Source organism: Bombina bombina, chromosome 1, assembly GCF_027579735.1.
Source record: "Bombina bombina isolate aBomBom1 chromosome 1, aBomBom1.pri, whole genome shotgun sequence".
NCBI lineage: Eukaryota > Metazoa > Chordata > Amphibia > Anura > Bombinatoridae > Bombina > Bombina bombina.
The window spans coordinates 684,173,884-684,200,318 of record NC_069499.1 but is presented as its reverse complement, the minus strand read 5'-3'; the positions used below and the strand labels follow the sequence as shown (position 1 = coordinate 684,200,318).

General features: G+C 37.7%; 1 protein-coding gene across 1 annotated transcript in view; it reads left to right on the top strand.

Moving 5' to 3' along the window:
- NRK (Nik related kinase) overlaps positions 1-26,435 on the top strand; it is a 575,538-nt gene that overhangs the window by 165,290 nt on the left and 383,813 nt on the right. Inside the window, exon 4 of the mRNA XM_053699167.1 lies at positions 22,202-22,327. Coding sequence (XP_053555142.1) covers positions 22,202-22,327 — 126 coding nt within the window. The remainder of the gene's footprint in view (positions 1-22,201; positions 22,328-26,435) is intronic.

Genomic DNA, 26,435 nt, shown 5'->3' with positions numbered 1-26,435 from the left:
CATGTGTGTGTTTGTGTAGATATATACAAGTATGTGTGTGCATGTGTGTGTTTGTGTAGATATATACAGGTATGTGTGTGCATGTGTGTGTTTGTGTAGATATATACAGGTATGTGTGTGCATGTGTGTTTGTGTAGATATATATAGGTATGTGTGTGCATGTGTGTGTTTGTGTAGATATATACAGGTATCTGTGTGCATGTGTGTGTTTGTGTAGATATATACAGGTATGTGTATGCATGTGTGTGTTTGTGTAGATATATACAGGTATGTGTGTGCATGTGTGTTTGTGTAGATATATACAGGTGTTTGTGCATGTGTGTTTGTGTAGATATATACAGGTATGTGTGTGTTTGTGTAGATATATACAAGTATGTGTGTGCATGTGTGTGTTTGTGTAGATATATACAGGTATGTGTGTGCATGTGTGTGTTTGTGTAGATATATACAGGTATGTGTGTGCATGTGTGTGTTTGTGTAGATATATACAGGTATGTGTGTGTTTGTGTAGATATATACAAGTATGTGTGTGCATGTGTGTGTTTGTGTAGATATATACAGGTATGTGTGTGCATGTGTGTGTTTGTGTAGATATATACAGGTATGTGTGTGTTTGTGTAGATATATACAGGTATGTGTGTTTTTGTGTAGATATTTACAAGTATGTGTGTGCATGTGTGTGTTTGTGTAGATATATACAGGTATGTGTGTGCATGTGGGTGTTTGTGTAGATATATACAGGTATGTGTGTGTTTGTGTAGATATATACAGGTATGTGTGTGCATGTGTGTTTGTGTAGATATATACAGGTATGTGTGTGCATGTGTGTGTTTGTGTAGATATATACAAGTATGTGTGTGCATGTGTGTGTTTGTGTATATATATACCAGTATGTGTGTGCATGTGTGTGTTTGTGTAGATATATACAGGTATGTGTGTGCATATGTGTGTTTGTGTAGATATATACAGGTATGTGTGTGCATGTGTGTGTTTGTGTAGATATATACAGGTATGTGTGTGTTTGTGTAGATATATACAAGTATGTGTGTGCATGTGTGTTTGTGTAGATATATATAGGTATGTGTGTGCATGTGTGTGTTTGTGTAGATATATACAGGTATGTGTGTGCATGTGTGTGTTTGTGTAGATATATACAGGTATGTGTGTGCATGTGTGTGTTTGTGTAGATATATACAGGTATGTGTGTGCATGTGTGTTTGTGTAGATATATACAGGTATGTGTGTGCATGTGTGTGCATGTGTGTTTGTGTAGATATGTACAGGTATGTGTGTGCATGTGTGTGTAGATATATACAGATATGTGTGCATGTGTGTGTTTGTGTAGATATATACAGGTATGTGTGTGCATGTGTGTGTTTGTGTAGATATATACAGGTATGTGTGTGTTTGTGTAGATATATACAAGTATGTGTGTGCATGTGTGTGTTTGTGTAGATATATACAGGTATGTGTGTGTTTGTGTAGATATATACAGGTATGTGTGTGCATGTGTGTGTTTGTGTAGATATATACAGGTACGTGTGTGTTTGTGTAGATATATACAAGTATGTGTGTGCATGTGTGTGTTTGTGTAGATATATACAGGTATGTGTGTTTTTGTGTAGATATATACAAGTATGTGTGTGCATGTGTATGTTTGTGTAGATATATACGGGTATGTGTGTGCATGTGTGTTTGTGTAGATATATACAGGTATGTGTGTGCTTGTGTGTGTTTGTGTAGATATATACAGGTATGTGTGTGTTTGTGTAGATATATACAAGTATGTGTGTGCATGTGTGTGTTTGTGTAGATATATACAGGTATGTGTGTGTTTGTGTAGATATATACAGGTATGTGTGTGCATGTGTGTGTTTGTGTAGATATATACAGGTATGTGTGTGTTTGTGTAGATATATACAAGTATGTGTGTGCATGTGTGTGTTTGTGTAGATATATAAAGGTATGTGTGTGTTTGTGTAGATATATACAAGTATGTGTGTGCATGTGTATGTTTGTGTAGATATATACAGGTATGTGTGTGCATGTGTGTTTGTGTAGATATATACAGGTATGTGTGTGCATGTGTGTGTTTGTGTAGATATATACAGGTATGTGTGTGTTTGTGTAGATATATACAGATATGTGTGTTTGTGTAGATATATACAAGTATGTGTGTGCATGTGTGTTTTAATGTGTGAAGTATTTTATGCTTAAGTTTAATTAAAAATGATTGCACAGATTCTTATAAAGAATTCCACTACTTAACCCCTTAATGACCACAGCACTTTTCCATTTTCTGTCCGTTTGGGACCAAGGCTTTTTTTACATTTTTGCGGTCTTTGTGTTTAGCTGTAATTTCCCTCTTACTCATTTACTGTACCCACACATATTATATACCGTTTTTTTCGCCATTAAATGGACTTTCTAAAGATACCATTATTTTCATCATATCTTATAATTTACTATAAAAAAAATTATAAAATATGAGGAAAAAATGGAAAAAAAACACACTTTTTCTAACTTTGACCCCCAAAATCTGTTACACATCTACAACCACCAAAAAAACACCCATGCTAAATAGTTTCTAAATTTTGTCCAGAGTTTATAAATACCCAATGTTTACATGTTCTTTGCTTTTTTTGCAAGTTATAGGGCCATAAATATAAGTAGCACTTTGCTATTTCCAAACCACTTTTTTTCAAAATTAGCGCTAGTTACATTGGAACACTGATATCTTTCAGGAATCCTTGAATATCCCTTGACATGTATATATATTTTTTTAGAAGACATCCCAAAGTATTGATCTAGGCCCATTTTGGTATATTTCATGCCACCATTTCACCACCAAATGCGATCAAATAAAAAAAAAAAGTAAAATTTTTCCAAATTTTAGGTTTCTCACTGAAATCATTAACAAACATTTTGTGCAATTATGGCACAAATGGTTGTAAATGCTTCTCTGGGATCCCCTTTGTTCAGAAATAGCAGACATATATCGCTTTGGCGTTGTTTTTAAGTAATTAGAAGTCCGCTAAATGCTGCTGCACACCACAAGTGTATTATGCTCAGCAGTGCAGGGGTTAAATAGGGAACTTGTAGGGAGCTTGTAGGGTTAATTTTAGCTTTAGTGTAGTGTAGTAGACAACCCCAAGTATTGATCTAGGCCCATTTTGGTATATTTCAGGCCACCATTTCACCGCCAAATACGATTAAATTAAAAAAAATAGTCAACTTTTTCACAAACTTTAGGTTTCTCACTGAAATTATTTAGAAACAACTTGTGCAATTATGGTACAAATGGTTGTAAATGATTCTCTGGGATCCCCTTTGTTCAGAAATAGCAGACATATATGGCTTTGGTGTTGCTTTTTGGTAATTAAAAGGCCGCTAAATGCCACTGCGCACAAAACGTGAATTATGCCCAGCAGTGAAGGGGTTAATTAGGTAGCTTGTAGGGAGCTTGCAGGGTTAATTTTAGCTTTAGTGTAGAGATCAGCTTCCCACCTGACACATCAGACCCCCTGATCCCTCCCATAGAGCTCTCTTCCCTCCCCCACCCCACAATTGTCCCCGCCATCTTAAGTACTGGCAGAAAGTCTGCCAGTACTAAAATAAAAGGTTTTTTTTTTTCCTTTTTTTTTTAAGCATATTTACATATGCTGCTATGTAGGATCCCCCCTTAGCCCCCAACCTCTCTGATCCCCCCCAAAACAGCTCTCTACCCCCCCCCCCCCCACTGCCTTATTGGGGGCCATCTTGGGTACTGGCAGCTGTCTGCCAGTACCCAGTTTGCATATAAAAATGTTTTTTTTTTATTTATTTTAGTTTTTTCTGTAGTGTAGCTCCCCCCCCCCCCAGATTAATCCCCCACCCCTCCCAGATCCCTTCCATTACGTTTTATTATTATTATTTTGTATTATTTTGTACAAAAATATTTACAAGTTTCTGTAGTGTAAGCGGTTCCCACCCGCTCCCTCCCCATGCACGCGCCCTCCCGCCACCCCCTGTGCACGCGCGCGCGCCTGTGCGCGCCCCCGGCGATCCCGCCCCCGATCCCGCCCCCCTCTCTGACTAAGAAGCCATCGATGGCCGCCCACCCACCTCCCATTTACGCTCCCACCCACCAACGAATGCGGCCATCGATGTCCGGTGCAGAGAGGGCCACAGAGTGGCTCTCTCTGCACCGGAGGGGCAAAAATTGTTATTGCAGGATGCCTCGATATCGAGGCATCCTGCAATAACCGGAAAGCAGCTGGAAGTGATCAGGATCGCTTCCAGCTGCTTTCCAAACCGAGGACGTGCAGGGTACGTTCTCAGGCATTAACTGCCTTTTTTCTGAGGACGTACCCTGCACGTCCTCGGTCGTTAAGGGGTTAAAGGAACATTCCAGTCAAAATGGAAATGTACATAGGTGAATTACATCTTTGAATATAAATATGTTTGCAATATACAGTACATGTATTGGCAAAAATGCTTCTAGTAAAAGTTATCACTGTTTTAGTGTAAAAGGGACAGTCAACACAAAAATAGTTTTAACGTATATCTATAAAGTTGCCATAGATCGTTTTTTACAAATATATCACAGTTTTTACAGATATTTCGTTTGCAAGTAAAATCACTTACTTTTGCCCCCGCTGCCATTTAAAAACGTCTGTCTAGCTTCACCCCTTTTTCATCATCCATAACATCGTTAACTTCTTGTGTTCCCTGTAATTGTTTTAACTTACTCGTAACCGTCTTTCGCGCATGGACGATGCGCCTTTTGTACTGTTGGGCAACTTTTCACAAAGGAATAGAAATACTGGCTCATTATGTGAGCGGATAATATTTGCAGCGTACCTGTGTCCTGTGCTCCCCTCCGGCAGCAGTTCCCAGTAGTTATCGATTCCCACATTGCTAATATGTCAAAGTGATGCCAAATAAGAAGAAAACAACGCTGAAGAGACTTACCATACACTTTTACATGGTAAACGGAATATCTGTAAAAACTGTGATATATTTGTAAAAAACGATCTATGGCAACTTTATAGATATATATTTTTGTGTTGACTGTCCCTTTAACATTTTTCTCTGTGCGTGCATGTGAAGCCTAGCTAGATATTGTCAGCGCACCTGGATTTTAAATATTGCAGCTGCTCAGAGCACCAGTGGAGCTTGTATCATATCAGCACTTAACAAATTGAGTAACTTTAGATGGTACAAGCACCTTGGGCTCTTTGAGCAAGTGCTGTGTTTTAAATGCTGGTGCACAGTGCATACTTAAATACGCTTTTGAAACAGCTATAGGTTTTATTAGAAGCTTTTCTGCTAATACACTTATATTGTAACAAATGCTTCTATTCAAAACTGAAATGCATCCATGTAGATTCTACTTTTGGTTGGAATGTTCCTTTAAGTAGATTTTTGCCCTTCATTGGCTTAGCGCTCAAACGATATCTGACCTAGGTTTTACTGCACCCATGCTATCCAACATGCAGATGTCAGCATGATCTAGACTATCGCTTGAGCTTTAAAAAAATTACTTTGGACTTGTAATATGAGTAGAAAAATAGAAGTATTGATTGAGTTCCATCAATGTTAATGCACAATAGTGCTAATATTTTTGCACTCCACTTGTAATCTACGCCATAATGTTCCACATTGAGTGATGCAAAAATAATGTGCTCTATTTAATTTTTGCAGTTTACCATCCATTTAAAGTGAATGTCAAGTTTGATGAATCAGTGCCCGGTTTTTAAAAACCCTATTAAAAACAGGTGCACTTTCATTCATCAAACTTTACATTTCACTTGTTTTGTTAAAATACTTACCTTTTAATCTTGAAAGCTGCTCCAGCGCTTCCCCAGCCTCTTCATATGTCAAAAATGATGAATCCGGCTTCCTCCAATCATGATGTTGCCTCAGGCAATGAATCCCATGGGCGGGAAGCCGTGATTGGAGGATACTGTATTTGTCATTGCTGAAGTATGAAGTGACGAGCGGCAGGAGGGGGAATCGCTAGAGTGGCTTTCAAGATTAAAAGGTAAGTATTTTAACAAAACGAGTGAAATGTAAAGTTTGATGAATGAAAGTGCCCCTGTTTTTAAAAGGGTTTTTAAAAACCGGGCGCTAATTCATCAAACTTGACATTCACTTTAAGTTGCTGCAAAATTAAAATGTTGTTTCAATTACCCGAAGTGTAGGAAAATCAGATATCAGATGGGACTAACTGAAAGTCAGGTGTTTACACCATAGAAAATAGGAAATAACTTCAAAAGTGTCCAACTGGTAAAAGCCAAAACGTTTATTGATTACTTTAATTAATTACCTAATGCAAGGTTAAAAAAGGCATTCAAGCTCATCTATTGGTTAAAAACAATACACACCGGATTATCTCTCAACTTTTAACCCTAGGTTGTCCCAAATCTGATACTAGTCAATTTGCATTGTAATAGCTAAACACATAAGCCTTGATCCCTATCTATCGGGTAAGGCCTTTTAAAGGGACACTGAACCCAAATTTTTCCTTTTGTAATTCAGAAAGAGCATGCCATTTTAAGCAACTTTCTAATTTACTCCTATTATCAATTTTTCTTCGTTCTCTTGCTATCATTATTTGAAAAAGAAGGCATCTAAGCTTTTTCTTGGCTTCAGTACTCTGGACAGCACTTTTTTTATTGGTGGATGAATTTATCCACCAATCAGCAAGGACAACCCAGGTTGTTCACCAAAAATGGGCCGGCATCTAAACTTACATTCTTGCATTTCAAATAAAGATACCAAGAGAATTAAGAAAATTTGATAATAGGAGTAAATTAGAAAGTTGCTTAAAATTTCATGCTCAATTTGAATCACGAAAGAAAATTTTTGTGTACAGTGTGCCTTTAAGCTATTTTTATGGCCGAAAAAGCAACTATTCAATTCTCAACAGTGCATTTTCAGTTCTTTCCCGCTCCCGCAAACATCTTTTTGGATCCTCACAAAAAGCCCAGTTTGGCATCCTTTTTATTGCTAAATGGTCACTTTTAAACTTTGACAAGTTTTTTTTTTTTTTTTTTAATTACTTCCATTGTTTTTAAAGAACAATTTGAATTTTTATATATTCTTAAAGCAAGATGGCAACTAAAGATTTCTATTAAAAGGACATATAATATCTTACACTGGATTTTAACATAGCTGAAACTGTAGGAGACCTTCAAACGAGATTGTGCCTTTGTGACCAGATTTTATAGGCAATGCGCTTCCATGTATGCTTAGTCCAAACACAGTCACAACAAGTTCTTGTTGCTAGATAATTGAACTCGTGGTGGTCACAAAGGTGTGTTCCAGTTTACAAGTTCAATAATGTAGGCACAAGCACTTTATAATTTACTGTTGTGACCATGTTTGTAGAATCATCCCCATAAAACCTTCATGGAGAAGCATCCCCTGTAAAACCTAATTATAAAGGCGCAATCTTGAGAAACTCAACAACCAATTTGGGTGGAGCAAATGGCTGATAGATTGGGATCGATCCCTTACTTACATGCAGTCAGAATTGCAAAAATAAGATGCTTTAACACTTTTGTACTTTTATTTTGGGATTGTTTGGTAACTTTAATTTCTATGTATAAGAGATAATATGTAAAACAGAAGAACTAGTTAACTAAACTAGTAGATAGGACTCAGTCCAGTAGCAAATAAGTAATTATGATTTAATTAGTTTTATGTTTCATTCTGTTGCCTGTCATTGATATGGATGGAAGAAACAAATTTATGAAATAATTGATACAAAAGATATAGGAATGTTTTTGGTAAAAATGTTGTCATTGTTAAAGGGATGTTAAACACTTTGAGATGGTAATAAAACATAATAAATCATATATATATATATATATATATATATATATATATATATATATATATATATATATATATATATATATATATATATATATACTTTCATTGTTTATTTTGTCCCATTTTTCCTTTAATTCCATTCTGAAATTGTGAGCTTTATAGTTCCTGTTAGAAATGGAAGAGCAGAACACTGATATATATATATATATATATATATATATATATATATATATATATATATATATATATATATATATATATATATATACAGGGAGTGCAGAATTATTAGGCAAGTTGTATTTTTGAGGATTAATTTTATTATTGAACAACAACCATGTTCTCAATGAACCCAAAAAACTCATTAATATCAAAGCTGAATATTTTTGGAAGTAGTTTTTAGTTTGTTTTTAGTTTTAGCTATTTTAGGGGGATATCTGTGTGTGCAGGTAACTATTGCTGTGCATAATTATTAGGCAACTTAACAAAAAACAAATATATACCCATTTCAATTATTTATTTTTACCAGTGAAACCAATATAACATCTCAACATTCACAAATATACATTTCTGACATTCAAAAACAAAACAAAAACAAATCAGTGACCAATATAGCCACCTTTCTTTGCAAGGACACTGAAAAGCCTGCCATCCATGGATTCTGTCAGTGTTTTGATCTGTTCACCATTAACATTGCGTGCAGCAGCAACCACAGCCTCCCAGACACTGTTCAGAGAGGTGTACTGTTTTCCCTCCTTGTAAATCTCACATTTGATGATGGACCACAGGTTCTCAATGGGGTTCAGATCAGGTGAACAAGGAGGCCATGTCATTAGATTTTCTTCTTTTATACCCTTTCTTGCCAGCCACGCTGTGGAGTACTTGGACGCGTGTGATGGAGCATTGTCCTGCATGAAAATCATGTTTTTCTTGAAGGATGCAGACTTCTTCCTGTACCACTGCTTGAAGAAGGTGTCTTCCAGAAACTGGCAGTAGGACTGGGAGTTGAGCTTGACTTCATCCTCAACCCAAAAAGGCCCCACAAGCTCATCTTTGATGATACCAGCCCAAACCAGTACTCCACCTCCACATTGCTGGCGTCTGAGTCGGACTGGAGCTCTCTGCCCTTTACCAATCCAGCCACGGGCCCATCCATCTGGCCCATCAAGACTCACTCTCATTTCATCAGTCCATAAAACCTTAGAAAAATCAGTCTTGAGATATTTCTTGGCCCAGTCTTGACGTTTCAGCTTGTGTGTCTTGTTCAGTGGTGGTCGTCTTTCAGCCTTTCTTACCTTGGCCATGTCTCTGAGTATTGCACACCTTGTGCTTTTGGGCACTCCAGTGATGTTGCAGCTCTGAAATATGGCCAAACTGGTGGCAAGTGGCATCTTGGCAGCTGCACGCTTGACTTTTCTCAGTTCATGGGCAGTTATTTTGCGCCTTGGTTTTTTCCACACTCTCCTTGCGACCCTGTTGACTATTTTGAATGAAACGCTTGATTGTTCAATGATCACGCTTCAGAAGCTTTGCAATTTTAAGAGTGCTGCATCCCTCTGCAAGATATCTCACTATTTTTGACTTTTCTGAGCCTGTCAAGTCCTTCTTTTGACCCATTTTGCCAAAGGAAAGGAAGTTGCCTAATAATTATGCACACCTGATATAGGGTGTTGATGTCATTAGACCACACCCCTTCTCATTACAGAGATGCACATCACCTAATATGCTTAATTGGTAGTAGGCTTTCGAGCCTATACAGCTTGGAGTAAGACAACATGCATAAAGAGGATGATGTGGTCAAAATACTCATTTGCCTAATAATTCTGCACTCCCTGTATATATATATATATATATATATATATATACACAAACCCAATTCCAAAAAAGTTGGGACACTATGGAAATTGTAAAAACTAACAAAAAGAGTTATTTTAAATTTCAATTCACCCAGTACTATATTGAAAACACATTATTAACACATTATTTGATGTTTAACTTTTATTAATTTAATGTATTTTTAAGAATATACACTCATTTTAAATCTGATGACTTCAACACACTCCAAAAAAGTTGGAACAGGCACAATTTAGGACTAATAGCGATGGGACAAGTTGAAATAAGAAGGTGATGTGAAACAGGTGAGGCAATCTCGTAATCATAGTATATAAGAAACCTCAAAAAAAGGCCTAGTCCTTCAAGAGCAAGGATGGGTCGAGGCTCGCCAATCTGCCAACAGATGAGTCAGCGAATAATCCAACACTTTGAGAAAAGTATTCCCCAAAGAAAATCGGTAGGATTTAGGGCATTTCACCTTCTACAGTGCCCAATATAATTATAAGATTTAAGGAATCTGGTCAAATCTCAGTGCATAAAGGGCAAGGCCGAAAACCACTTCTGAATGTGTATAATGGATATCCTGATATGGGCTCGGAAATACTTTGGTAAACTTTTGTCAGTCAACACCTTTTGCCACTGCATCCACAGATGCAAGTTAAGGCTTTACTATGCAAAGCAGAAGCCATACATCCACACTGTCCAGAAGCGGCGCTGACTTCTCTGGTCTCGGTCTCATCTGAGATGGACAGTAGCACAGTGGAATCATGTTTTGTGGTCTGACAAGTCAACATTTCAAATAGTTTTTGGAAAATACAGCTGTCATGTTCTCCAGGTCAAAGAGAACATCCAAGCTGTTATCAGCATCAGGTCCAAAAGCCAGTGTCTGTCATGGGTAACTTGCACATTTGTGAGGGCATTAATGTAGACAGATATTTAAATATTTGGAAGCAACATGAAGCAACATATGATGATTATTAGACATCATCTTTTCCAGGGACGTCCCTGCATTTTCCAGCAGGACAACACCAAACAACATTATGCCCAGATTACAAGTGCATGGTTGCATAAGCAGAGAGTGCTGTGCTAGCATGGCCTGCTTGCAGTCCTGACCTGTCTCCGATTGAGAATGTGTGGCGCATTATGAAGTGCAAAATAAGGCAATGAATGCCCCGTACGGTTGTGCAACTGAAGACATGCATAATGGATGAATGTGGGAAAATTCCGCTTGCTAAACTTAACCAACTGGTGTTTTCAGTGCCCAAATGCTTAATAAGTGTTTTTAAAAGAAAAGGGGATGTTACACAGTGGTAAACAGTCGACTCTCCCAACTTTTTTGGAGTGTGTTGTAGTCATCATTATTTAAATGTATTAGTGTTCACAAATACATTAAATACACAAAGTAAAACATCAAATAATGTGTTTTCAATATAGTTCAGGGTGAATTACATTTTTGAATGATATATCTATATACTTTCATTATTTATTATCCTGTAATTCCATTCTGAAATTGTGAGCTTTTTAGTGCCTATTAGAAATGGAAGTGGAAAACACTGTTATATTCCACACAGCCATTGGCTACACACTCTAGTGACCTATTTATAACTGTCCTTAACCCCTTAAGGACAAGGCCATTTTTCAATTTCTTTCCCTTAAGGACCAGGGCTATTTTTACATTTCTGCTGTAACTCTTACTCATTTACTGTACCCACACATATTATATACTGTTTTTCTCGCCATTAAATGGACTTTCTAAAGATACCATTTTTTCATCAGATCTTATAATTTACCATAAAAAAGTATAAAATATGATGAAAAAGGGAAAAAAAACACACTTTTTCTAACTTTGACCCCCAAAATCGGTTGTACATCTACAACCACAAAAAACACCCATGCTAAATAGTTTCTAAATTTTGTCCCTATGTTTACATGTTCTTTGCTTTTTTTGCAAGTTATAGGGCAATACATGCAAGTAGCACTTTGCTATTTCCAAACCATTTTTTTTTACAAAATTAGCTTTAGTTACATCTGTCAGGAATCCCTGAATATCCCTTGACATGTATATATATTTTTTAGTAGACAACCCAAAGTATTGATCTAGGCCTATTTTGGTATATTTCATGCCACCATTTCACCTCCAAATGCGATCAAATAAAAAACGTTTTCACAAACTTTTTCACAAACTTGTGCAATTATGGCACAAATGGTTGTAAATGCTTCTCTGGGATCCCCACTGTTCAGAAATAGCAGATGTTTATGGCTGTGGCAATACTTTTTGGTAATTAGAAGGCCGCTAAATGCCGCTGCACACCACATTTGTATTAGGCCCAGCAGTGAAGGGGTTAATTAGGTAGCATGTAGAGAGATTGTAGTGTTAATTTTATCTTTAGGGTAGTGTAGTAAGTAGACAACCCAAAGTATTGATCTAGGCCCATTTTGATATATCTCATGCCATCATTTCACCGCCAAATGCGATCAAATAAAAAAAATCGTTAACTTTTTCACTAACTTTGGGTTTTTCACTGAAATTATTTACAAACAGCTTGTGCAATTATGGCACAAATGGTTGTAAATGCTTCTCTGTGATCCCCTTTATTCAGAAATAGCAGACATATATGGCTTTGGCATTGCTTTTTGGTAATTAGAAGGCTGCTAAATGCCGCTGCGCACCACACTTGTATTATGCCCAGCAGTGACAGGGTTAATTAGGTAGCTTGTAGGGAGCTCCAAAACAGCTCTCTTCCCTCCCCCAACCCACAATTGTCCCTGCCATCTTAAGTACTGGCAGAAAGTCTGCCAGTACTAAAATAAAAGGCTTTATTTATTTATTTATTTTTATTTTTAAAAAATAAAATATATATTCTGCTGTGAAGGATCCCCCCTTAGCCCCCAACCTCCCTGATCCCCCCAAAAGAGCTCTCTAACCATCCCACCACTAACTATTTGACACCATTTTGGGTACTGGCAGCTGTCTGCCAGTACCCACTTTGCAAACAAATGTGGCTTTTTAAATCTACAACCTACTTTATCTTTAGTGTAGCTAGCCCCCCTCCATACCCTCCCCCCCTCCCCCTCCTCCTCCCAGATCCCTTTTAAAAAGTTTTCCCCCCTCCTCTGCCACCCACCACCCTCTCCCAGCACTCTCTCCCATCACTTTTATTTCTTAATGTGGCTAGATCGCGCGTGCGTGTGCACCCACCCCTTACTTCCCGCGTGCACTCCTGAGCGCACCCGACAGTAACAACTGCTGGCCAGAACGGAAGTTCCCCAGTGATGGGCAGCCCACCAACCTCCCTGCAACTGCTCCCACCCACCAACAATCGGCACCATCGCTGGCTGATGTAGAGAGAGGGCCACAGAGTGGCTCTCTCTGCATGAGTTTGCAAAAAAAGGTATTGCAGTGATGCCTCAATATAGAGGTATCATGGCAATACCTTGAAATCAGCTGGAAGCGATTAGGATCGCTTAAGTTTCAGCCGCTTAAAACCCCTGACGACTTACAGGGTACGTTGCTGGTCTTTAAAGGCCAGTTTGTGTAAGACGTACCCTGTGTAGTTAAGGGGTTACTTGGCCACAGAAGAAAAAGTAACCTAAGTTACAACATGGCAGCTCCCATTGTTTCATAGACACTAAGGAGCCAGTTTATCATTTGTCGGACGGACATGATCCGCTGAAGTGGATCATGTCCTCCCGACATCGATAAATGCCAACAGCATAAGCTGTCTGCATTTATCATTGCACAAGCATCTCTCGTGAAATGCTTGTGCAATACCGCCCCTGCACATTCGTGGCCTATCGGCCACTAGCAAGCAGTGTCAGTCAACCCGATCATATCCGATCGTGCTGATTGCTGTCCGACGCCTCAGAGGTGGTGGACGAGTTAAGGAGCAGCGGTCTTAAGACTGCTACTTCTTAACTTATGTTTCAGGGGAACCTGAAACTACGGGGGTAGATTGCAGCATCTACTGCTTGATAAATCTACCCCTAAAAGTGTACCATCTTAACACACCTAGTCAGCCAATCACAAGAGACAAATGTGTGCAGCACCAATCAGCAGCTAGTTCCCACTTGTGTAGGATATGTGCGTATTCTTTCTCCACAAAAGATACCAAGAGAAAAAAGCACATTTGAAAGCAGAAGTGAATTTAAAAGGATATAAATAGTTCTGCTAAAGAGTGACAGTCAGTTACACATAGCACTGATAATAAATTTAAAGGGAAAAGAAAATCTATGCAAATTACTTTAAGGGACACTCAAGTGAAAATATGGTTTAGAAAGAACATGCCGTTTTAAGACACTTTCCAATTTACTTCGCTTATCAAATTGTGCACATTCTTTTTATATACACCCTTTCTGGGAAACAAGATCTTACTGAGCATGTGCACAAGCACACAGGGTATATGTATACTAGTCTGTGATTGGCTGATTTCTGTCACATGATACAGGGGGATGGAAAATAGGAGAAAAAATAAATTTGGCAGAAAAAAATCTACTGCTTTTTTATTATTATTCAGAGTAGGTTTTAAAGCATTGTCTTTTTATTATGCACTTGTTAATTATGCAATTCTACTGCATTGTCAGTCTTTTAAACTGTCAGTCTTTTAAACTGACATAAACTACAAGAAGACCTCTGTAAAGGGGTTAAACACATAGTCAAATTCAGTTCCAGAGTGGCAATGTAGTTCAGTTTCTGAAATGCACAAGGTCAAACAATTCAGTGCATATTCTTATTGCTTTGTTATTGTCCTTGAGATAACTTTTTGAGCAAAATACTAATAATTTGAATAACAACAGAATATGATCTATTGCCTTATGCATATGAGTCTAATTTCCTTATGCTTATAGTTTAATATCTATAGAGTATCTCCATCTTATCAAGTAGGCAAAATCCCCCTTATTAGTGATTTATCCAGTGAGGCAGAGCCACACCATATGTATTGTTTTAGCTCCCTGCAGGATGCTCCGGTCAGCATGGGGTCATTTGGCCTTCACTTAGGAAATGCTGCTGTATCATCTTACAGGGAGGGTGTGGGATACACGTCCTAAACCGAAAGCTTCTGGCTAAAACCCTTCTCTGTGCTTATTTAGCAGGGGCTGGATTTCCTGTTGTCTGTCAGCATAAGCAAGTGTCATTTTGTTGAAGGAAACCCCTTATCTTGTTTAAACTAGTGTTAAAATATGTCTGATGGCCAGGGCAGTTTAAAATGTGCTGATACAGGTAGTGTTTAGGAAACTCGTCATATATATTAGCTTAAAGGGACACTAAACCCACATTTTTTTCTTTCATGATTCAGATAGAGCATGCAATTTTAAGCAACTTTCTAATTTACTCCTATTATCAATTTTTCTTTGTTTTCTTGCTATCTTTATTTTAAAAGCAGGAATGTAAATCTTAGCAGCCAGCCCATTTTAGGTTCAGCACCATGGATAGCGCTTGCTTATTGGAGGCTTACATTTACCCACCAATTAGCAAGCATAACCTGGGTTATCAGCAAAAAATGGGCCAGCTCCTATGCATCACATTCCTGCTTTTTAAATAAAGATAGCAAGAGAACAAAGAAAATTTGATAATAGGAGTAAATTGGAAAGTTTCTTAAAATTGTATGCTCTATCTGAATAAAAAATTGGGTTTAGTGTCCTTTAAAAAGAACATCACTTTTTTTCTTTAGTCCTTTTTAAAATAAGGTTTATTTGAAATACATTTCAGGATTGTTATTAGTGAATCCTTAGGGCCCGATTCTTAAAAACTCTCCATCTTGGAGAGAAATCATCTCTCAGTCCTCACTGAACTTTCAGAAGAGAGCTGTACTGATTTAAGTAATGCAAATTAAAATTTTCAGTTTGTAACAAATCAAATTTTATTTACAATGGATTCTCTTTACTAAGCATCACATTTTGTTTGGAGAGTTAAGCCCTCACCACAAGGTAAAAAGCAGTGGCTATAGGAACGCTGCTGCTTAACCTCTCCGCTACCTTACAGTGTTTTTCAGGGTGATTATCAGTCCCTGGTCTTGTCCCACCATTTGCAGCAGGAGCAGTTTTGCAAAAGAAAATACTTGTTGATTAGTAAATTTGCTCGCTACCAAGACAGTTACACAGATTCCTCATTTGTGGTCCTTGCCCCCTTGTCATTTACCGTAGTACATGGGGCCAATATGTTCACAACAGTTTGACTTCTTGTTTGATTCTTACTTAAAGGGACAGTCAACTCAATTTTTTTTTACTGTTTAAAAGATAGATAATCCCTTTATTACCCATTCCCAGTTTTGCACAGCCAACTTGATTATATTAATAAGCTTTTTACCTCTGTAATTACTTTGTATCTAAGCCTCTTCTGACAGCACCCTGATCACATGACTTTTCATTTATTATCTATTGACTTGCATTTTATCTAATTAGTGCATTGTCTGCCACAACCCATGGGCGTGAGCACAATGTTATCTATATGGCTCACATGAACTAGCACTCCCCTGTTGTAAAAAGCTAATAAAAAATCATGTGATAAGAGTCTGTCTATAATGGCTTAGAAACAGACAGAAATTTAGAGGTTTAACCCCTTAACGACCGAGGACGTGCAGGGTACGTCCTCAGAAAAAAGGCAGTTAATGCCTGAGAACGTACCCTGCACGTCCTCGGTGTGGAAAGCAGCTGGAAGCGATCCTGCTCGCTTCCAGCTGCTTTCCGGTTATTGCAGTGATGCCTCGATATGGAGGCATCCTGCAATAACCTTAAATGGCCATCCGGTGCAGAGAGAGCCACTCTGTGGCCCTCTCTGCACCGGACATCGGTGGCCGGTAACGTTGGTGGGTGGGAGCTGACTTGGGAGGCGGGTGGGCGGCCATCGATGGGCCGGGTAATGTAGAGGGGGGCGGGATCGGGGGCGGGGGCGATGGGGGCGCGCACAGGCGCGCGCGTGCACGCCGGGTGGCGGGCGGGCGCGTGCACGGGGCGGGAGCGGGTGGGAACCGCTACACTACAGAAAAGTTTCATGTAAAGCTTTTTATTATAAAAAAAAAACCAACAGTCAAAGGTATCTAGGAGGGGGTGGGGGTTTGTTCTTTGGTGGGTAGGGGAGCTACACTACAGAAAATGGGGGAAAAATGAAAAAGCAACTGTTTTTTTTTATAAACTGGGTACTGGCAGACAGCTGCCAGTACCCAAGATGGCGGCCATTAAGGCAGAGGGGGAGGGTTAGACAGCTGTTTGGTGGGGGATCAGCCAGGTTGGGGGCTAAGGGGGGCTCCTACACAGCAGCATATGTAAATATGCTTTAAAAAAAAAAAAAAAAAGCCTAAATATATATTTTATTTTAGTACTGGCAGAGTTGCTGCCAGTACTTAAGATGGCGGGGACAATTGTGGGGTGGGGGAGGGAAGGGAGCTGTTTGGGAGGGATCAGGGGGTCTGATGTGTCAGGTGGGAGGCTGATCTCTACACTAAAGCTAAAATTAACCCTGCAAGCTCCCTACAAACTTCCTAATTAACCCCTTCACTGCTAGCTATAATACACGTGTGATGCGCAGCGGCATTTAGCAGCCTTCTAAGTACCAAAAAGCAATGCCAAAGCCATATATGTCTGCTATTTCTGAACAAAGGGGATCCCAGAGAAGCATTTAGAACAATTTGTGCTATAATTGCACAAGCTGTTTGTAAATGATTTCAGTGAGAAACCTAAAATTGTGAAAAATTTAACTTTTTTTTTAATTTGATCGCAATTGGCGGTGAAATGGTGGCATGAAATATACCAAAATAGGCCTAGATCATTACTTGGGGTTGTCTACTACACTACACTAAAGCTAAAATTACCCCAAAAAGCTCCCTACATGCTCCCTAATTAACCCCTTTACTGCTGGGCATAATACACGTGTGGTGCACAGTGGCATTTAGCATCCTTCTAATTACCAAAAAGCAACACCAAAGCCATATATGTCTGCTATTTCTGAACAAAGGGGATCCCAAAGAAAAATTTACAATCATTTATGCCATAATTGCACAAGCTGTTTGTAAATAATTTCAGTGAGAAACCAAAAGTTTGTGAAAAAATTTGTGAAAAAGTGAACGATTTTTTGTATTTGATCGCATTTGGCGGTGAAATGGTGGCATGAAATATACCAAAATTGGCCTAGATCAATACTTTGGGATGTTTACTAAAAAAAAATATATACATGTCAATAGATATTCAGGGATTCCTGAAAGATATTAGTGTTCTAATGTAACTAGCGCTAATCTAAAAAAAAAAATGGTTTGGAAAAAGCAAAGTGCTACTTGTATTTATGGCCCTATAACTTACAAAAAAAGCAAAGAACATGTAAACATTGGGTATTTCTAAACTCAGGACAAAATTTAGAAACTATTTAGCATGGGTGTTTTTTGGTGGTTGCAGATGTATAACAGATTTTGGGGGTCAAAGTTAGAAAAAGTGTGTTTTTTTCCATTTTTTTTCTCATATTTTATAATTTTTTTTAAAGTAAATTATAAGATATGATGAAAATAATGGTATCTTTGGAAAGTCCATTTAATGGCGAGAAAAACGGTATATAATATGTGTGGGTACAGTAAATGAGCAAGAGGAAAATTACAGCTAAACACAAACACCGCAAAAATGTAAAAATAGCCTTGGTCCCAAACGGACAGAAAATGGAAAAGTGCTGTGGTCATTAAGGGGTTAAAGGTTAGAAAGTATATTAACCCCATAATGACTGTGACGTACCCTGTACGTTAAGGATATGTCTGCCTGTAATAGAGCATGTCTTGCAAGCGGCAAGACCACACTGTTAGACCCTTCAGCACTCTTGCTAAAATAGCGCAGTCTCGCAGCTGGCAGTGAGACAGCACTATTAAAAAAACACCCCCATAGAAAGGTCATTAAGGGGTTAATATAACAAAGATGGTTGTGCAAAGCTGGGGGATGGGTAGCAAAGGCTTTATCTATCTTCTTAAACAATAACAATTTTGGTGTTAACTGTCCCTTTAAGTTTATATTACATTTCTGTTATTGACTTGTGAATTTTGTAAAAACTTCCCCAGTGTACATTTGGCAAGATAAATAAGGGTAAAATGCTTAGAGAATATACAGCCAGAGTCTATAAATGTTGTTAGCATGTAGTAAATTATTATTATTATTATCACGCCAACTCTCACATGGGCAGACCTTACTTAATTTTCTTTAAGTGGTTTGTACATCCTCGTGAGTAGCAAGGTGCCTTCCATAGGCACCCAATACTATGACAAATAATTTTGAGCAAGCCCATATCAAATTGTGATGTTTCCAGTATACTTTAGCTTGCAATTTATTTTAGTTGTGTATACACATCAGTGCAATAAGTTCATTATGTATGTTATGATAAACTCACCAGCTGACATTTTTCAAGAAAAAACAGCAAGATCTGCAAGCGTAACATGCTTTAAGACACTTTGAGACCTATGAGGATACCTCAGACATTTCCAAGAAATGCTTCTGCTCAGCCTCATTAACAAGGCTGGGAGATTAATTCTACTACAGAAAAAAAAACTTTGAATGTGTGCTTTTTAGATGATCTTATACTTTTAAATTAAATTATACAGTAAATGTGTCTGCATTGCATGGAAGCTTTGCGCTCATGATAGCACGCTTCCATAGGCTTCAATGGGAGCCTCGTTCCGATGCCGTCATACACGGCACAGAGCTTAAGCGCTGCAAAGGGTGTAAGTTGCGCAGTAATGGGCAGCAAATTTAAAATATATATGTATATGAATATATACATATATATTTATGTGTTTATATGTGTATATACACTTATTAACACATATATATATATATATATTTATAAGCTTTTATATATATATATATATATATATATATATATATATATATATATATATACAGTATATATATATTTATAGAGAACAAACTGTTCTCCAAAGACCGCTATGAAAAGGCACTTTTTCTAACACCCCACACTCACACACTTTAACCCCTAAAACTGCTTTGTGCAGTTATTGTAATAAAAAATTAAAGATTCTACATTTTTTTTATATAAAAAGGAACCTAACACTTAAGTTTGGGGGCAATTGGGGCACATTTTAAAAATTAATGAGCAATCTGATCTCAGATTAATTTTCAGAGCACTGATTGCTACCACGAGTTTGTGGTAGCAATAACCAATCACTTGTAATGGCTGGTTATTTTTTTGAACTCCCGTAAATGGGTGAATCTGCCTGTTTACAGGCATGTGATAAATTAGTGCTACACTTGTAATCTAGCCCTTTAAATTTATATAGCTTTTTATATTTATTATAAAATAAACATGTGCAAAAGAATTACTTTGTTAAAGATATGTTTTGTTTAAAAATATATATGTCAATGTCACAAATATAAAATTGCTATGTATGTAACAGTCTTGTAAAGTTCAAGTTTTACGGGGGAATACTTGCCAAATCAAGGTTTTAAAAAAAAACATCTGTTAGGTGAAATGATCGATATTAGTAAGCGTCTGATTTTATCCTCCACAAAGTCATTAACTCTCCACCAACCTGAAGATCCAATGATGTCAACCTGCTCATGTGACCCAGCATCAGTCTTCATCAACTGTTGCTTCTCTGACTGTTAATAATCTTGTTTATTAAAATTTTATTAAAACATATTAATGGTATTAACATATTAATTGTATAGTTTGAATCTGCTACTGGGTTCCCTGAAAAAATATGTAATATGTGTTGGTTTCTCACTGACAATAGCCTACAATAGATTTAAATGTGAGCAGCAACTAAAAACTAAAAAACAGCTCAGCACGGGGGTTAAAATGGTTCAGCAGCTAAAGGGTTAAACATTGCAAATGTGTTTCATTTTTTCCTCAGAAATTAAAACATCTAAGTATATGACATTTTGTAAATACAGTCTCAAGGCTATATTTTCTATTTGTACTTTTGGTTAAATTATATGCAGAAGAAAGAATCTTGTTGATGTTCCTTTTAGTTATCATTCTTACTTTTTGTTCCTAAAATAAAATATTTTGGTACATTCAGGTTTTATCAGGCGACAAACAGAAAGTGCCATCTAATGTAGGAACTAACTCAATTTGCTATACCACTAGGTGTAATCTTTTTTACGAGAGTTGTTTTGTTCCTTTTTTGAATTAAAGTATGGTAAAAAAAACTGTAAAAGTATTCAAGTTTATTTTCGTTTGGTTGCTCATGCAAAAACTTTTTGTCACTCTGTAAAAGTGGCAACAACCACTGAAAATGAAAGAGGAAGAGATAGACACAGTTATGAAAGTAAGTGAGAAAGAGATTCCACTGAAAAGTAGCTTTTTATAAGGATTGTTAAAACTATATTGACAATTTCGGTCAGTGGCGTCACTAGGGGGGTGCTGGGGGGTGCGGGCCGCACCCGGGTGACACCCTCCAGGGGGTGACACCAAAAAAAAAAAAAGTCTACAAAAGGTACTAAATGACAGGAAAAAAATTAGTACTAAAGGGTTCATGTTTTTCCCATCGTAAAGATGAAGAAACATTTGTTAAAGGGACAGTCTAGACCCAATACATAATTTTGATTACTTATTGTTACATACCATAGAGGTATCCTGCTACAGGACCGACATCTATAAGTTTGTAAGAAGTACATAAAACATTTAAATATTCGTTGTTTGTTAGAAGCCAAAAATGGCCGCCAAGCTATGCCCACCTATTGTGTGTTTATTTTGAATATTACGTTTCTCCAATGACTATTTTTTGCACTGGCAAACGCTGATTAATGCACTGCTAATCTGAAAAATATTAAACATGCACCGCTAAACTGTCATACAAGAAAACAGCTAACTGGACAAGAAGAAAGTTGTGGGCAGAGCTTGGAGGCCATTTTCGACTGCTATCAAAGGATGATTATTTAAAAAGTTTTATGTACTTCTTACAAGTTTATAGATGTGGTGCTGTTGCAAGGTGTTTGTCTTGTATGTACAAATAACTAATAAAGAATGAATATTGGATCTAGACTGTCCCTTTAATGGAACATAGTTTTTTTGAGATGGCAACTTCAGTTATAAAGAATGTGGCATTTTATTACTAGGCATCAGGGGCATAACTAGATCTCACTAGCCCACACAGCAAAGTCTGTGTCAGGGCCCCTATTTCAAAAATGCCCTTTCTGGTTATTTGCAATCAGCAGAAGCTGAGCCGGCAGCTACATAGGTGAAAGAATAGCTGCTTATTTGTGACTGTGAGTCATCCTTCCCCCTGGTTAGTCTGTGCCAGAATATATGCACTTGTGCAGCCTTCCTGTACAAATATAGTGGCACCACATAAAAGCAAATCCATAGACTTACACTGTGAACCCTTTATTACAGATGGGGCCAGATATGATGCAGCTCAGTTCTCACCAAACTCTCCTGTTGCAATGTAACTACTGATTGCAGGGCCAGCTGGGCCCCCTAGATGTGCAGCCCCAGTTTCCTTTGAGACCACAAGACCCCTATAGATAAATTATGTGTGTTATCTTGTTTTAAACAATGTGTCACTTTCCTGTCATTATTTCTTCCTCTCTTGGAGTCTAATCAAATTTGTCTCTTGCCCTTCAGGAAGAAGAAGAAGAAATAAAACTTGAAATAAATATGTTGAAGAAGTATTCACATCACAGAAACATTGCAACTTATTACGGTGCTTTTGTAAGGAAAAGTTTGGCAGGCCAGGATGATCAACTCTGGGTAAAGCTGAAACCTCACTCATATTCGTTATATTTTCATAATTTGATAGCCATGCAATTTGATACAGTAGAACAGGAGAGTAATATTGCACAGGATCCAAAGAAAGCCTGACTAGAGTGTGTTACTATCTCTCTTTTTAGATAATGGAGGGGGTGTAAAACTACAGCCATATTTACCATTGTTCCCTTCCCATTCCAGTACATGATGGGACACATATATTGTGCAGCACAAGGAATTCCAAAATAACAAAAAAGCACTGTAATACTATATTTTTTTTAAACTGAACTTAGAAAAGTTTTAAAAACCATGTCCCTTTAAGTAAATATGCAAATAAGGGGATATTCTTGATTTTTATCCTTTTTTGTAACGATATACTGTATTTTTCGTCATGAACTGCAATCTGCATTTTGCATGCACGTGTTACATTATAAAAACTGGAAAGAATCATGAAGGCCCATTTATCAAGCTCTGAATGGAGCTTGAGGGCCCGTGTTTCTGGCGAGTCTTCAGACTCGCCAGAAATGCAAGTTATGGAGCAGCGGTCTAAAGACCTGTCTGCTCTGATGAGGCGGACAGAGATCGGCACAATTCAACCCGATCGGGTACGATCAGGTTGATTGACACCCCCCTGCTGGCAGCCAATTTGGCCGCAAATCTGCAGGGGGCAGCGTTGCACCAGCAATGTTGAATACGGAGAGCGTATTGCTCTCCGCGATGTCTGTCGGACCTGATCGGCACTATCGGATCAGGTCCGACAGACATTTGATGAATAGGCCTCATGGAAACAACCTACGCACGTGCAAACACAATTGCATATTTTCAAGTGCGCTAACCCAACATGAAAATATGAATATTTCACATTCAAATGTTCTTCACATAGCATATTATGTTCTATTTATTCATAAATACATATTTCTACATGTATCTGATGTCTTTTGCCTTCAGAACTGCCTTAATTCTTTGTGGCATAGATTTAACAAGATGTTGAAAACATTCCTTAGACATTTTGGTCCATATTGACATGATAGCATCACGCAGTTGCTGCAGATTTGTCGGCTGCACATCCATGATGCAAATCTTCTGTTTCACCACATCCCAAAGGTGCTCTATTGGATTGAGATCTGGTGAATCTGAAGGCCATTGGAGTACAGTGAACTCATTGTCATGTTCAAGAATCCAGTTTGAGATTATTTGAGCTTTGTGACATGGTGCATTATTCTGCTGGAAGTAGCCTTCAGAAGATGGTTACACTTTAGTCATAAAGGGATGCACATGGTCAGCAACAGTATTTAGGTAAGCCATGGTGTTTAAGCAATGCTCAATTAGTACTAAGGGACCCAAAGTGTGCCAAGAAAATATCCCCTACACCATTACACCACCAGCCTGAACCGTTGATACAAGACAGATAGATCCATGCTTTCATGTTGTTTACGCCAAATTCTGACCCTACCATCTGAATGTCACAGATTAAATCGAGACTCATCAGACTAGGCAAAATTTTTTCAATGGTAAAAAGGAGTAAGTAGAGTGCAAGGATCAGGGATACTAAACACCTAACAGGAGAATAGATCCCTCATCTATTCAAAGGTAAGTAAAACAAGTGGAAAGGAAGAGTAAGGGCGCTACAAAAAAGCTTAAGGTATCAAAAAATAAGTGTGAGCAAAATGTTTAAATTCAAAAAAGTGTATATTACAAATATGTGTTACTAAAGAATCAACAAATTATAAATAAGAAAATAATGTATTAATTCTAACAGACAAAGTGATAACCATCAAAAGAACAGGAAGTTAAAAGCCAAGGAGAAATAAATAGGGATGTCTCCCTAGACAATGTGCACAGTATAAAGTGTGTCTATAGAGTTCTAAATTGACATTCTAAAATAACATACTAAAATAATAGAGCATATAGTGGACAATAATAAAATTTGGTAAATTGTCTAAAACACGCTGCTAAATATCGAACATAGTAAGGTTACTAAAAGGTAAATATTTGCGACATAATATCTCCACAAATGTATCTTATGCAGGTATAAAATTTCCACAGATGTATCTCCACATATATGTCTTAAGTGGATGAGGGTTCCTAGTGAGTGGCAAGCTAAAAATAGTACCAGAGTAATTAAAATCTCACTCTTGGGGAAGTGTATAACTTGTGGAAAAGTTCAATAACACAGTTACTTGGAAAAGAAAGTATGATACCTTAACTTCTGTACCTCTTCAAAGTCAGTACTGAGGATCGGCTGTAGGTTTGAGAATTTGCCGCGAGTTCACCCCACGTGACTTTGGCGTCTGACGTCACAGGTGACACTCAGGGGGCTCGTCTTGCTCAAAGCAGACCGATTCGCTACGGTGAGAGGGGTCCGCTTCTCCACTGTGAATCAGTGTTAACCTCTTGGTAGGGTTGAATCTGTGCTTACACCTGCATTTAGTGCTATGCACGCAGGCAGATAGAGTAGAGTAGATGATAACCCGGGTTATAGGAATCCTATGAAGTATCGCCAGAAGGTTAAAAGTTAAAGGTGGTCAGTGGTTACAACATTCAACACGTTTCACTCTATCAGAGAGCTTTATCAAGATCCTCAGTACCGACTTTGAAGAGGTACAGAAGTTAAGGTATCATTCTTTCTTTTCCAAATAACTGTGTTATAGAACTTTTCCACAAGTTATACGCTTCCCTAAGAGTGAGATTTTAATTACTCTGGTACTATTTTTAGCTTTCCACTCACCACGAACCCTCATCCACTTAAGACATATATGTGAAGATACATCTGTGGAAATGTTATACCTGCATAAGATACATTTGTGGAGATATTATGTCGCAAATATTTACCTTTTAGTAACCTTACTATGTTCGATATTTAGCAGCGTGTTTTAGACAATTTACCCAATTTTATTATTGTCCACTATATGTTCTATTATTTTAGTATGTTATTTTAGAATGTCAATTTAGACTGTTTTTTAGAACACTATAGTCATACTTTATACTGTGCGCATTGTCTAGGGAGACGTCCCTATTTATTTCTCCTTGGCTTTTAACTTCCTGTTCTTTTGATGGTTATCACTTTGTCTGTTAGAATGAATAAATTATTTTCTTATTTATAAATTGTTGATTCTTTAGTAACACATATTTGTAATGTACACTTTTTTTAATTTATACATACCTTAAGCTTTTTTGTAGCGCCCTTACTCCTCCTTTTCAACATTTTTCCAATCTTCTATTGTCAAAGTTTGGTGAGCCTGTCAGATTCTAGCCTCAGTTTTCTGTTCTTTTCTGACAGGAATGGCACCCGGTGTGGTCTTCTGCTGCTGTAGTCCATCTGCTTAAAGGTTCAACGTTTTGTGCGTTCAGAGATGGTATTCTGCATACCTTGGGCGCAATCAAATATACGGCGCAGGTTTCGGCGCAAGCGTGGGAACCTGAGCCGCCCGTAATTACACCTTGCACATCGGGGTATTACATATACCCCGCCGGCAGTTCATAAAGTGCGGTAAGTCTGATAAACTAGCGATGTCCAGAAATGAGCGTAAATACAAATTTCTGGAGTTGCTAGTGACTTACGCACTTTAGAAACTGCCGGCGCCTAAGAAAAGTAAAGAAAATAACAAATCTCCCATAAAAGTCTAGCATGCCTCCCAAAAATAAGCCCGACACGTAAAACCACTATATCCGCAATCCCCCCCTCTCATTACTAATATTAAATGTATTAACCCCTAGACCGACAACCCCCCACAACGCAATATGCCTATTTAAAATATTAACCCCTATATCCGCCATCAAACCCACACCGCAAGTAATAACTCAATTATTAACCCCAAAACCGCCAAAGCCTACAATGCAATTAACCTATTCAAGTATTAACCCCTAAACCGCCATAGCCCATAACGCAATTAACCTATTCAAGTATTAACCCCTAAACGGCCATAGCCCACAACGCAATTAACCTATTCAAGTATTTACCCCTAAACACTCCCTAACTTAAATATTATTTAAATAAATCTAAATAAAATTACTATTATTAACTAAATTATTCCTATTTAAAACTAAATACTTACCTATAAAATAAACCCTAAGATAGCTACAATATAATTAATAACTACATTGTAGCTAT